Source organism: Aptenodytes forsteri, unplaced genomic scaffold, assembly GCF_000699145.1.
Source record: "Aptenodytes forsteri isolate BGI_AS27 unplaced genomic scaffold, ASM69914v1 Scaffold272, whole genome shotgun sequence".
Classification (NCBI taxonomy): domain Eukaryota; kingdom Metazoa; phylum Chordata; class Aves; order Sphenisciformes; family Spheniscidae; genus Aptenodytes; species Aptenodytes forsteri.
Window position 1 is genome coordinate 458425 of NW_008794885.1, and position 13973 is coordinate 472397.

Below are 13973 nucleotides of genomic sequence, written 5' to 3' on the forward strand. Positions count from 1 at the left end.
GTTGGGTTGACGGTTGGACTCGATGATCTTAGAGGTCTTTTCCAACCTTAATGATTCTATGATTCTAAGACGTGGGAAATGACTGGCCTAATGCTGGCTGAAGCCGATCGGGGAGAGCGAACCTATCAAGAGCAACACGTGCCTCACGGGGACTCCCCTAAGGAAGCTCTTTTTGAGCCGCTTTTCACAAGCACCTGCGATTGCTTCCAGCTCTCTGGAAAGATGTCTGGTTTTGGTGGCTGCTGAGCTGCTAGCTCTGGTGCTTCACCTTTTCTGCAAACCAGGATCCAGCCATCAAGAATACCTGCCCTAAAACCTCCCTGGTCCATCACAGCTGACTGTCCTTCCCTGTTGCATTTCCCTGCCCCTTCACGTGCCTCCCTATGAGCTCTGGCTGCCCATTCCTTTCAGTCTGATCTAACCAAAGTCAGTGGGCACCCCCTGCACATGAAAACTCTTTCCCATTTGCACCCCTTCCAGGTAGCTGTCAAGCACCCCAGACCATGAGCCAGCTATGTGGCATCATTTGTCACAGCAAAAATGCACTTTCCTTCTCTTTATTTTCTGTCCCTGATCCAGGTCAGTACTTCACTTCTCACCAATCTGTTGTTAATGCCTTGCAGTGGTCATTTTCCCAGCGTGAGCTGGCCAGCAGTCCTGGCCCTATCTCTGCTCACCAGGCACATTTTGTGGGTCGGACCCTGGCTATCCTGGTGCTGTGCTGAGTGCTCAGCCCTGCACAGTGCACTGCTGCTCACAGCTGTGGCCCCAGCAGCACCTGCAGGACCTGGGTCTCCAGCACAGATGGGGAGCTGGGGATGTGAGTCCATGTGCCCATCCTGCCTGATGTCCCGGGGGCTCTCAGACCCCAAGTGCCAGTTGCTGCATGCCCCCAAAGGCTCTTGGGGAGTTATGCATCCACAGCCATGCCCCCTGGACATGCAGGCTGGCTCGTGCCCAGAAGCTCTCCTGTGGGTCGCAGGGAAAGAGCTCAGCAGACGTCGGACTGTCCTGGCCCCCTCCCGTGGCTCCTCGGCCCTTTCCTCTGGCACATCTTCATCTTGTCAGTCCTGGCAAGGTCATGGGGATCCAGGCAGGTGTCTTGGTTTCTCCCTTCCCTGCTCCAGGTGTCGGCACCTCACCTGTCTCTCCAAAGCCACTTGACATCCAGCCTCCAGGGAGTCCCCATCATGTGGGATTGACCCTGCCATTGAGTCCCTCAGGGCTGGTGACCTCCTGTCTGACTCCAGCAGCTCTGACGAGGCATCTTGCGAGCCCACCAGCCAGCCTGTCCTCTGGGTGGGCTGCATGGAGAATGCGGAGCTCCCCCAGCCTGGCACAGTGCACAACGCCAGGGTTGTGGCACAGTCAAAAACTCTTCCAGCTCGCACTCAAACCACCCCCAGGCATGAAGGGGAAGTGACACTTTCCCAGTGAAATCAGTGGGAGCCTTCCTTCTGCCCTCAAGGAACAAGGATGGGTTTCTAAGTCATAGACATCGGGGATTCCAAAGCCATTGTGAGTTGTGTTAAAGACATCCCTTGCACTCGGGTTGGTGATTTGTCATTGTCTTTGATGCATTATTTTCCCTCCAAGGATGTGGACCACCAGATCCCCCTGCACGGCTGTTGGCAGAAGCTTCTTACCAAGGGGAGGACACAATGTGCAGTCCATCCCTGTCAGATGGCGTGAGTGAGCCTGGGTCTCCTTCCCAGGAGGACGCCTTGGGATAGCAGAAAAAAGGGGCCAAGTCCCAGAGCAGCCAAAAGCATCCAGTGAAAACTGAGCCTCTGCTCTGCTCCACTGCAGTGGGCAAGGGGACAAGGTCCCACCTCGCCAGACACTGGGTTAAAGGGGATGATGGCTCTGTGCCTGGGAAAAACTGCTTGTCCTGGCAGCCACAGTACTGATCAGGCTGGCATAAGCTTTTGATTGAGACCATGCTGGTTTTATCTGCCCCACTGCTGGCCAGGGTGAACGTTCCTCCTTCCACATCTTCCTCCACAATGTGAATGTTTGATTGAATAACAAAATGTATAAAGCATCCCACAGGGAGAATAAAATGGTCTTGCTGTACGCTGTGTACCAATACATGGGTATCAATAAACCCCATGTTTGAATGATGGCTCTGTGCCATGACAACGGGGTTACTGAGGGAAGCTGCTGGTGAGCTGCTTGCTCTGTTGCTGCTCATAACAATAATTGCTTTCTGCCTCATCGCAAAGGTGGTGACGAAAAGCCAATTGAGGGATCAAGACATGGCATTCTTCCTGGGAAAGGGGAGGCCAAACCCTGTGCACTGAAGTTTCACCTCTTGGCTATTCCTCTTTGTGGTCCTGCAGAGAGCGCACGCAGCACACAGGAGCAAGAAAAGGAAAAGGCCCAGGGATCACCCAGATTGTCATCACCCTCAAGAGATTTGGTAACCTGTAAGGGGAGTCAACCTGCTCTTGGTTTTGCCCAGCTCCAGCACATGTAAACCTTGCACTCTGCTGGCATCCTTGGGGCTCTCAGCAAAGATGCAGCTGTAGGGCAGAGGGTAGTGATGGAGCCTGTGAGAGCAAGGCAGGAGGGAACCTCTAATGCAGCTATCTGTCTGTACACAGGGGATATGGCACCCCAGATGAGGGCTGGGGTGAAGCTGGAGGGGATTCAGTGGAGCCACCAAGATGATTGGAGCCTGGAGGATGTTGTCTATGGGGGAGAGGTGGAAGGAGCTGGCTTGGTGAATCAGGAGAAGAGGAGGATGGAGGGGACCAAGGAACAGCCTACAGCGACTTGGAGGGCATGTACAGAGAGGATGGAGTGAAACTCCCCTCTGTGCTGACAAGTGATACAACAAGGGGCAACAGCCACAAACTGCAGCTTGGATGGTAACATCAGGAGAAATGTCTCCTCCAGGAGGGTGGTGCAGCCCTGGGACACATACCCTGGTTGATGGACATCATCTTTGGAGGTTTTCAATATTTGGCTAAATAAAGCCATGATCAACCAGGGAAAAGTCCTACTCAGCACCCCGTTGGGGTGCAACTTTGCACACATTTTTTGTCTTCAAAGCTTCTTTGCAGATCAAGATCAACATATAAGATAGAGGCAGTGGGAAACGATGTCTCTACAGTAACTTGATGGAAAATTATGTGTTGCTTGGCTTTAAAGCTTCAAACTCACTATGGCAGAAATAGTAGCTCATCAGTGGCATGGTGTTATTATTTTGGCAGATTTAAATACCCTATTCTTGTGCATTGTCGTGGAGATAAGGAACAGTTTTTCAGCCTGGGAAGCCTATGCTGGCCTGTTTGTTTTTGCTCGTTGCACAAAGGTTGGTACTGGCAGGATACACTCTGCTATCCTCACACTGTAATTTTGCAGCAGGTATTTTAATCCTCTCCCAAGCTGCATGGCAACAGGACTGTCATGGATCTAAATCTTTACGGATATGATAAAACAGACTGAAAAATGACCATGAGTGCCACTGTCATGACACTCATCCAGATCTGTCTATCATTTTGTTAAGCAGCAATAATGTCTCTCTTTCGAAGAGCTGGCCAGATCCTGTGAAGGTGACTTGAAACGCAGAGTGAGGTCGGATGGTGACCCAGGGGTGCATTCAGGAACAGGCTCACAAACCCCAGGATGTTTTTGCTGTGGAAGAAACTTTATGGGCTGTTGGGTGCACTCTGAAGGCAGCTACGGGTGAGAGGCTCCAGCTCAGCGCTGTGGACAGCATGGGATGGCACGGCATGGTGTGGCACAGTCTTGCCTGCACCTGCAGTGCCCTTCCACAGACCTGACCTCCTGCTGCTCCATCGCTCAGCCTCCCTGCTAACATTACCACCAGTTGCTCATTGGGTGGGAAATGGCATTTTAATGTTTCTTTTCTCAGATGGGATGTTACATTTTGAAGTGTGTGACTTTCACCTGCTCTCCATGGTGGGCTACAGGGAAAAACTCAAACCCAAACTCCAATGTTTGAGGCATTTTAACTTGCTCGGCACAAAGCTTGAGGAGCTAAAACCTGGCAAAAAAAAGTAGGTCCAGAGCTCAGAGACAAACTACTGTTCCCTGACTGCAAGGGACAGCTCATGTCCACCAAAATATGCCACATTTATTAAATGTTTGTTAATCATCTTGTTAGCATTGATGGTGGCTATATATTCAAGACATGGTGGCAACGAGGCTTTCACATAACTGCAGTCTTTACATGTGTCACAGAGATGGGATCCAAGTACTAGTGATTATCTTTGCTTTAATATGGGATGCAATTAAATAATTGATTCTGGCATAGATTAGTTTAGCCATATTAGCTACAAAACCTGCAGCAAGGACTGTCTTGCATGATATGTTCATGCTGTATCCGAAATAATGGGAGGCTCTTGGCTGGAGGCTCTAAGAATAACCGTGCTACAGGAGGAGGGATCACAATCTGAGGAGATAGCTGCTGCACAATGTCCTGTCCTCATTTTCAGAGGTGGAGGGTAAATGGTATGGCCATCACTTTTAATTACTTTGTGCTGGGCAGAGGTTACCCTGTACAGCAGAGCTCGAGGTAGGAAGTGTGAGTGTTCCCCCATGCATTTCAATGCACAATTAGCCAGATGAGCTCAAATTGCCTTCCCCAGTGATTTAAATTAACCTGGTTGATTTTGCCCTAATGTGTGCACCCACGCAGCCCAGGCTGGGCTGTGAGGTTGTAACATCCAGCCACTGAGTTATAGTGTCTCCAGCTGTTAAAACCACATCTAGAGGAGACCTTGTTTCTTTCATCTTCCACAGATGTGGGAATGCTAATATATCCTATACTGGGCATACTGGTAAACATGGCACTGACGCCTGTGAGAACAGTACAACAGGGCATTTCTGAGGGAAAGGCAATTCTCCAAGAGAGGGAAGATATGATCAGATATGATCTGATATCACCACAGATATCACATGCTGCTGCACCTATTGGGCTGCTGAACCATAACCTCCAGCCACAGATGGCTGGAGCAGCAGGAGTTCCTGAAAGCAGGGGGTCAAGGGCAAATTTTGGCCCACAGAGAGGGAGACTCAGTGGCCATCTTCAGGGCTCAGCACCCTCGCTACTGCATTGTCCTCACTGCAGCAGTACGGGGAGCACTGCTGCTTCGCACCAGCATCATTTATGCCGCTCTGAATTTAAACACTGCGTTTGCCTCTTAAATCTCTCTCATTGAAATGACTTTTCCCCTCTGCCATCTGGTAACAGCCAGGGTGTTTCTCTGCTGGGTGCTACAGACACACTTAATGCAGGAGGTTTCCTACACATCAGACAAGGTGATCTCACAAAAGGGTTTAATCAGCTGTCTTATTTATGCAGATGCTGTAACTAACTTCACCACCTGTTTTGCCTCCTGCTGCTCCACTACGGTCTGTATTACTGATACAGCCAAGCTGAGACACGAGTGAGGTTGATCGTAATTCACCTGGAGCTGTGGTCCAAACTCACCCGCGCTGACAGTAATAGCCTCAATAAACTGCTCCCTCCAGCTGTTTGTGCCAACCACCAGGGCCAGGTTTGTCTTCTTAATGAGCTTGTCCACTGTGTTCTGTGGATGGAGATGCAGAGGAGAGAATTAGGGGCTATCGGGCTGGAGATGCTGGGCTAAAACCCACCAGCGCTAGTGCTTACAGCCATGCATTTATGGAAAAAAGCTTAGTAGATTTTAAGCCCCAGCAGTGAAAGCAAATGTAAGTAGTTGCAATTCCCCTTACTGCCGCTCAAAAAGACCTTTTGAAACCTACTCATGATGGGAGTTTGAACCATCTCAGCGGAGGTTTAACAGCAAATACTGCTGAGGTGCCACAGCTCGTGTTGTTCCCAATGCCTTGGGAAGAATTTTTACTGGACTGCTAACTGGGACTTGATCAAGGCCCATTCGCGGAGCTGGGCTCTATCTCTCTGCACTGCTCAGCGCCAGCAGGGAAGGTGCTGCGGCAGCAGCAGGTAGGAGATGGTCCTGGGCAGGCAGCCTGAGGGCTGCCTGCATGCTGTGATGCCTCAGATGCACACTGACAGCGGGCAGCAAAACCATGGGAGGGAGGCAGCCACTGCTGCGACACAATAAGGGTGGTCTGTTATTTTTTATATTACAGAAAAATGGAAAAGATAATGAAATGGCCAGTTTTCAGCTCTTGGTCTGGCACATGCATTCATGGCAGCTTAGCTTCACAACCATTACTTGCATTTAGGGTATCAGCCCTTTGCGCTGGGAATCCCAGTCTTGGGGCTCACTCAAGACTGCCTGTAAGTAGGATTTGGGTGTAGCACATCACTGTGAGAACAAGGTTATATTTTATAGCAGTCTGCAGCATTTCAGAGCCCAGTCAGCTCTTAGGCTCACCAGATTGATGTGCTTGTATAATAATAACCACAAACAGTCTGTGAGTGGGACAGACAGTCTGGAATCACCCCTCAAGGACCATGGCTGTGGGCTAATGGACAGAGGATGCAGAGTGACCCTCACCCTTTCATCATGCCTTGGCTCAGCCACCTTTCAAAATGTCCCTTGGTCCTGCTCTGAGACCTTGTGATGCCAGGAGCTGCCTCGCTTTGCTGCGATGCCATTAACATGTGCTTGCCAATGCTGTGCAAACCCAAAAGGAGGGTCCCCAGCTGGAGGGGAAGAAGAACAGGGAGAGGGGACGCGGACAGTACCTTGAACTCATAGGATTCTTCAATGATGACTTCGAGCTTGGTGTGCTCTCCCAGAACTGGGCGTCCCATCTCCGCGATTCGACGCTCTTCCTCCTCCTTGCTGGTCAGTGGCTGCTTTTCCTCGTTCTCCTCTGCAAAGCAAAGAGCCCGTTGGTAAGCCAGGCCCGGCTGGTCACTCTCTGGAGCTGGCTTCCCATCAGAGGGGGAGGTCAGGAAGCCTTCGGGTGGGAGCATGAGTGACAGAGCAGCTGAGACGGAGGAGGTCATGGAGCAATAGACAAAGTAGTTTTGCTGGGAAATGCTAGCAAGAGACCTGCAACTTGTCCAACCTCAGAAGGAGTCCAGTTCACCCTCAGGGCTGGGGAATAGCTTATCACCTGGTACCTGCTGCCTCTCCCACAGGGATGCTGGAAAGGGACACATCATCACTAGGGCTGCTCCATTTCCCAGCTCTCCATGTCTGCATCGGGGCATGGTCAGGACATTTCCATCAGCCTGTTACAATCAGAGAGCTGCCAGCAGCCCCAGGGCTGAGACGGGTATGAAATCTTGGCTCTGCCTCCTTCTGAGCAGGGCTTTATCTTGGGGAGGGGGCTGGCAGCAGGAGAGCATGAAACTCCTGCTGCGATGGTGGGGCTGGAGGAAATAGTGCTGGGCCATACAGGTGTGAGGAGCCATCCACAGGGCATGGCCTGGCCCCAAACCCTGAGAGAGGAGGCAACGGAAAGACTACAAGAGCGATGGAGCAGGTCTGCACCTCCACTGGCATCTGTGCAACCTTTGGGGCATGGGGACTGCAGGCAGCATGGCTTTTGTCACTGTCCCTGCGCAGAACCCCACTGAGCTCCCTTACAGTCCACCCCAGGGATGAGCAGAAGGACATCAGGGCTAAAAAGGGCTGGATTCGCTGGAGACAGGAGTTAAACTGTCAGTAGGCAAACACCCCAGTCAGTCTGTGTTAGACCACCATGGCCCTCAGGTGTCACGCTGTGGGTACCTTGGATGGTGACCACGGTGCAAGGAAGAGGATGATCTCTAGCCTGGACCTTCCTGAAGACAGGTTTGCCTATCAAAGCGATCAGCAGGAGATCAGCAGGAGGGACTGTACGCCCCATGCAAACTGCCACCGTGTGGTTAGTAAACTCTACTCCTACTTCACACAGTGTTAGTGTTGCTCCCTCGTCTGCACAGGCAGCACCACACCATGGGAAAGCCTTTCTCCACCTGCTGGTCAAAGGGAACGGCCTCATGGCCAGAGCCTTGTTAGTCTGAATTACTGTTTCCAGGGCTCCTGAGGGGCTGCTCTGCAATGTGTGAGACCTGGGACCTTCTCCCCCTGCAGTGCTCGGCCTAATGATGGATGCTCAGCTGGCTAATGACAGATGAGCAAACCCTGCTGCCGGGTCTTGCTGGTGGGAAGTGTGCCTGAAGCAGCCATGGGGTCCCGCACCTCCTACAGTGCTTGGGCACCCTGGCTGCTGCCTGGGGAGTGAGGACAGGCTCCCCGTGCCATGCAGAGCCCTGTGCACACCTCCTGTGCAGGCAGCAGGGAGAGGAAGGCTGGACCAAGTGGAGAACCACCCCCTGCTCCAAGGGATGGAGGGGAGTTGCCTGTCACTTCAGGGGTGACGGCTCACCCTCCCCGAGGTGGGGGTTAGGTGTGTGCGGCAGGCAGAGCACTCTGTGAGAGGACACAGTGTTAGCGTGACCGGCTGGGGCAGCGGGGCCGCGGCACGGTGCCTTCTTACCCTTCCAGAGTTTCCCTCCAGGACAGAACAAAAGCAAAGAGGAAACCAAGAGGAAAGAGCGGGGTGAGCATATGGCCATTAAGAGGAGGGAAGGGGGGGCAGGGGGAGAGCAGAAATCCATACCTGTGATGGTGAAGCCACCTAGATGAAACCAAAAATGAGAGAGAGAGAGAGAGAGAGAGAGGATTAGCATCAGCACAGCAACACAGACACCCTGCAGCCCGCAGGGACGTGGTGGTCCTTCCCTGCCCCACAGCCGGGGACTGTGGACATGGGGGGCTGCTCCCCGACATGCACCCCAGGGATAGGGTAGGGACACCTGAACACAAGCTTTTCAACCCACATCTGCAAGCTGCGCCCCCCCTCCCCCCCCCCCCCCCATCTATCCACTAAAAAAAAACCCCCCCCACTTATCTATCTAATATAGCAGAGCGGGTAAAACCAGTGCGAGCCTGCCCTGGGGCTGGGGGTGCTTCAGGGAACGAGGGTGGCTTTGCTTCCCTCCCCGGCCACCCTATCCTGGGGATGACCAGCAAGGAAATTCAGAGGCTGGGTGAGCTCTAAACCTCTCCAAGACTGGAGGCAAAGTTTGCACTGTCTCTTCAAAAAGAATTGGCCAACTTTCCTGTCCAGTCACAAGCATCCCTAAGTCGCCAGGCAATCCTGTTTCTGTCATGCCAGTGTAAGAGGTGATGGGTTAATTTGCACAGTGCAGGTTTGTAACTCGGGGTGTCGGGGGGTTTACTATGGCTGTAACAACGCCGCTCCTGAAAAATGCTCCTCGCCACAGCGGGTTACCGCTCGTTAACGTTAGTGATTTTGGGGCTCTACTCCAAGGAAAGATGTGGCATTAGATACCTGAGCTTACTTAAATAGTGCTGACCACCGTAAAAGAGAATGTCACGAGCAAAGAAAAATGTCAAACAAAATCAATTGTCTTCCGAAAATACGCAGACAAACTGGAAAATGGAAAAGAAAAACGAAGGCGCGCTTACCAAGCTCATTCAACAACAGGGCTGTGAAGGAGACAGACAGAGACAAACACAGAAGAAGAAAAGTAAATGAATAATGAAATCAAAAGGGATATCCACAGAAAGACTCCAGATCCCAGGGCAGAGATTTCAGATCTGTAAAGCTGCAGGATACCATTAGTGTTGAGAGAAAAGCACGAAAAATAAAGGAACAGAAATGTTTCATGGGATTGTGGATTTAAAATAAAAACTATTGCAAACATGGGGTGTATATGGGATTAAAAGGCACACTCCAAAAATTCATTTTTCCCCTTTGAATTGTATGTGCAAGATCTTCCATTGGTCTCGGAGGCAGTTCTGCCCCGGGGGAGGACACAAGACGTCCCATGTGCAGCGGCTACTGGCTTTGACCTCCTCCAGCTGCCTAATGGGGAGCAATAACTCCAGCAGGCAGCTATGCTTCTGGCATATATGAGAGAAGAAAAGTCTGTGGCAAGGCTTGGCTCAAGGATCTTGTCGTTCAACATTTTAGGTCTCCAAAACAAAAGAAAAAGCCTCTCCCTTAATGCACCAGTGGGTCTCTGGCCCCTGAGGCGTGGACCCCACCACAGTTGCATGGCCCAAGGGTGACATTTCAGAGATGCTCTTGTCTCCAGGGTGCCAAGCACACAGCTCGCCCCGCTTCGCTGCCTCTTGAACAAAACCAAGCACAAAAACTGAGTTAAAAAAAAAATCATTGCATGGCCAAAGCGGCAAATAGCTAGTGAGTTTGCAAAGCTGAGCTTCCCTCAGGTTTCCTCAGTTATCTTTGTGATGACGAAGATGAAGAACTTTCTTTCCTTTTCCTTTTATTTTTAATTAAAAATTTCAGCTGGGATCTCATGAGTTGGTACCACGATTCTCAAATCTGGGGCCTGGAAAGCGTGTTTGCTCTTGCCGGACTCACAAGGCTGAGCCCATGCTGGTTCCTGTGAAGCTGGGCAAAGCTGGAGGCACTGAGTTGAGTTGTCCATGTGTCACTTTATCCTGGCAACACTGGCTGTGCTCCATAGATGCCACCGGCACCATTTAATGATACAAATCCCACCTGCAGAGCCTGGGCCATGCCAGTGTGTCTGATTTTTTAGCCCTGCTTCTGCTAGCTAGTCACATAAGCCAGCAGGAAATCTGATGGAGGGGACGATGCAGCCGACCTAGACGGCACCTGCGCTGAAGGGGAATGTATCCCACTCAGCATGGGGACATGCTGTTGTATTTCAGGCTAAAAACACATCCGGCAGCGATGCCACGGGGGCCCTCTCTGTCCTGAACAAATAATATTTTACAACCCCATGCCTGCTGAAGGGAAAGCTTATGTCCCAGAAATTAGAAAGCAGCTCCAAGGCAGACAGACCAAATGTTGCTGCCAATTTTTTACCAAGGCTTTAATAAGGGTCTGTTGTAGGGCAACTAATTATCTTAAGTAACTCTAAAACTGCTTCTTGCTCAACCACCAATAGTGCACAGAATTAGCTGTTGTCATTAATTTTCACTTAATTTCCTAGCAGAAAAAAATGCATGGAAAAATAAGTGAACTCTGTCTTTTTGGGAAGGTTTGCAGTTGGTTTAGAAATGTGATGAAAGAGGAAATTGTTTTTATTATTCCTATGAGAAGCTATTATCCAGTGCAGAGCCATGAAACTTTATTTGAGTATAACCTGATTTCTCCTAGACTGATTGCATCTTATGGTATTACCTGCTTGTGCTGTGATTCTCCGCTATTTTCAGATTCTACTGCCAGTATAAAAAGGCTAAAATTACTGCTCTGGCCATGCATTTTATTTTAAGCAAGGGCTATTTTATCTTCTGATAAAAATGATGCAGCGTTGCCTTTTTACTTCTCGAGACTGATTTTTCTACTCGATTAGATGAAGGTGTAGCTGCGACGTGGCAGGGAAGTGCTCTCAAAATGTCTCTGGGGGCTGGCGATACTCATCGTCCCCTGCCCGGGGGCTCCGGGGCCCTCCTGGGAGCACGCCTTGCTCCCAGGGGGCCCTTGTGAGTGAGATGGAGTCCTCCCGAAATGAAAGAGGAAAGAAAACAGAGCAAAAAGGTGCAGTGGCCAAGCTTCGAAGGAGGGAGGGCAAAATGGCCGGGAGCTAAAGTGCGAGGAGAAAGGAGTGTGAGAGTAGGGAGACACAGAGAAAGCGGACGACAGCGTCTCGAGAGCTGGTCTGGTTTTACTCTCACACCTTTCACTCCTCGTCGTAGCCACACCGGGTCCCCAAGCACAAGGAAGAAACTGCACTCTTTCTCATATTCCTCACGGTCAAGTACTCTAAGGGTAATGAATTTCCTGTGGGAACACAAGACAAAGGCAAACACATGATTGGTGTCACACACGCATGCAGTTCACGTCTGCCCGGGTGCCGTGGTGCCGGAGATGGTTGGGTGGGGGGAAGCGGCTGTACATCCCCCCTGGGGCATATGGGGAAGGGCAGGAGCATCCCCACCACCTGGCCGGGGTCGGACCTTGGTGGGCTGGGGAAAGGCTCAGTTCAGGGGGGATGGGAAGTGTCCTCGCTCCTGCCCTTTTCCATAGGCGTTGGGGATGTGAGCTCGGTGTTGCAGGTGCCAGGCATGAGTGAGCCAGACAGGGACACACAGGCTGGGCTCAGCCCCGGAGCACGTCCCCCACCTTTCTTCTCACTCATCTCCACCAGCTGGGGCTCCCCGATCTCTAAGTAGAAGGTCTTGTTTTTCTCATACTCCTCATCATCTATCACCTTGATTGATATCGTTTTGCTGGAACAGAGAAGAAATAGAGATTCAAGAATAAGGGGGGAATAGGGAGGAGGGGAGACAGGGACAGGGGGAGGAGGGTGGAAATGGCAGGAGAAGGGGGCTGCAGACAGAAAACAGTGGGTTTGGTAGCACAGGCTGGAGGGGCAGCACAGCTGAAAGCAAAGGGCAGGAGCTGATGGGCCGAGCTTGCCTCAGGATGAGCACAGACCACAGGGTCAGAGCACCAGCAGCTCGCAGGGTGCCATCCTCCCCAGCATGGCCAGAAGCCACAGCTGGACATGACGCAGCCTGGACTAGCCTCCCCCAGAGTTGCCTTGGCCCGGGGGCACGTCCCTTTCCAAAAAATCCAGGGTGCAGAACAGCCCCTTGACAGCTTGCACACACTGCATAGGCTCCCAGGGGCACGAGCACTGGGAACCAGCACAGACCATGCCCCTGAAAGCACAATGCACTGCTTAAACCAGCCCCTGCGCACGGAAGAGGCTCTGTCTCACCGGGCACAGCAGATCCATGCACTACGTCATGATCAGCTGCTCAGTTTGGGCTTTGGAGGCTCCAATTTACAAGCTTGAAAGGGATACTGGACTTTTTCTGTGGAGGGAACATAAGGGAAAGACAGTCTTTCTGGTTAGGACAGGGTGAAAGAAAGCTTCACTGACAGTGAGATTTGACTTTTTCGTTTCCTTTGCAAGCAGCACATCCTTCCCCAAGCCCCGAAGGTTTGGTTCTCTCCTGTTTGAGAGTTGTGCAGCAAGTCTCTCTTCTTACATGGCTGGGGGTTGCTGAATTTGCCCCTACGGCATCAGCAGGGCAGGTCCGACGGCAGAGCTCCTGCTCAGAGCACAGCCACAAAGCACACACCACAAAGGGTGAAAGCCTCACAGGAGGCTGTGGCCACCAGCAGAGAGATTTGCTCCTTGGGGCACCCAATAGAGTGAAAATTGAGTGAATGAATTGCTTTACCAAGGGAAAAAATTAGCATGGAAGAAGTTTTTCAGCTCTTTTCAGGGATTCATGCAAGTAGCCCAGAAACACCCAGCCGAAAGTTGCTCACCAGAAGGTGACCAAACCCCTGGGGTACAAGGGGCTAGTGCATAGAGGGGGGACTACTGTGGTCTTTCCTACAGTGCAAAGTCCTTGCAAAGACAAGATGGGGTGTAGAAATCCAGCAGCCCCTGCTCCCACCCGGAGCGCCCTGCTCACTGTCATGCACGCGTGGCATTGCTGCCGGGACAGGACATCCTCCTGGCTCTGACCTTGTCCCAGACAAGAAATAAGAAGGCAATAACAACAAGAAATAAAAAGGCAATGCAGTGACTGTCTGCAGCCCTCTGCTTGCTGCCAACCTCCTGGCTGGGTTTGCTTTTTCCCCATGCTTGATGGCACTGCCCTCCTGTGAATGCTCTTGCTTAAACAAGCTTCCCAGTTGCTCTCCCCCTGCCCAAGCCTGTCTGTCCCGTCCTTTGAAGAAATGCCTCTTGTCCCATCCCCGGCTGCTCTGTGCTTTCCATGGGCAGCCAGCACAAGTCAGAGCAGCCCAGAGGCTGCTCTAATATATCATCAAGGAGGATCATTCCTGGCAGGTTCCTGGCAGGTCCCAGCACTGAAAACCCATAAACATGGAAGAAAGCCACACTCTAGGGGAGCGAAATTCAGGCCACGCTGCCGTAATTTCTGGCTTTCTCCCCTCCTTGCGTGTCTGTGCTGCCACCCAGAACCCCTCTGTTAAGCTGACAAGTTTTTGGCAGCAGAGTCGACATTTTATTCTCATTCAGAGCAAACACCGCCAAGTGCTTG

General features: G+C 51.5%; 1 protein-coding gene across 14 annotated transcripts in view; it reads right to left on the bottom strand.

The window, feature by feature from the left end:
• The window catches only part of SLC8A1 (solute carrier family 8 member A1), a 118054-nt gene that overhangs the window by 6807 nt on the left and 97274 nt on the right, over positions 1-13973 (bottom strand). The window contains exons 3-9 of one of the 14 annotated variants that reach the window (XM_009274800.2): positions 12070-12176; positions 9417-9437; positions 8545-8562; positions 8422-8436; positions 7671-7739; positions 6674-6804; positions 5465-5564 (exon numbers count right to left, since the gene is read on the bottom strand). In XM_009274800.2, coding sequence (XP_009273075.2) covers positions 5465-5564; positions 6674-6804; positions 7671-7739; positions 8422-8436; positions 8545-8562; positions 9417-9437; positions 12070-12176 — 461 coding nt within the window. Of the gene's footprint in view, positions 1-5464; positions 5565-6673; positions 6805-7554; positions 7572-7670; positions 7740-8421; positions 8437-8544; positions 8563-8934; positions 8941-9408; positions 9438-11571; positions 11728-12069; positions 12177-13973 lie in introns of all 14 variants that reach the window. The other 13 variants (XM_009274802.1, XM_009274806.2, XM_009274808.2 and 10 more) reach the window with 13 other exon arrangements.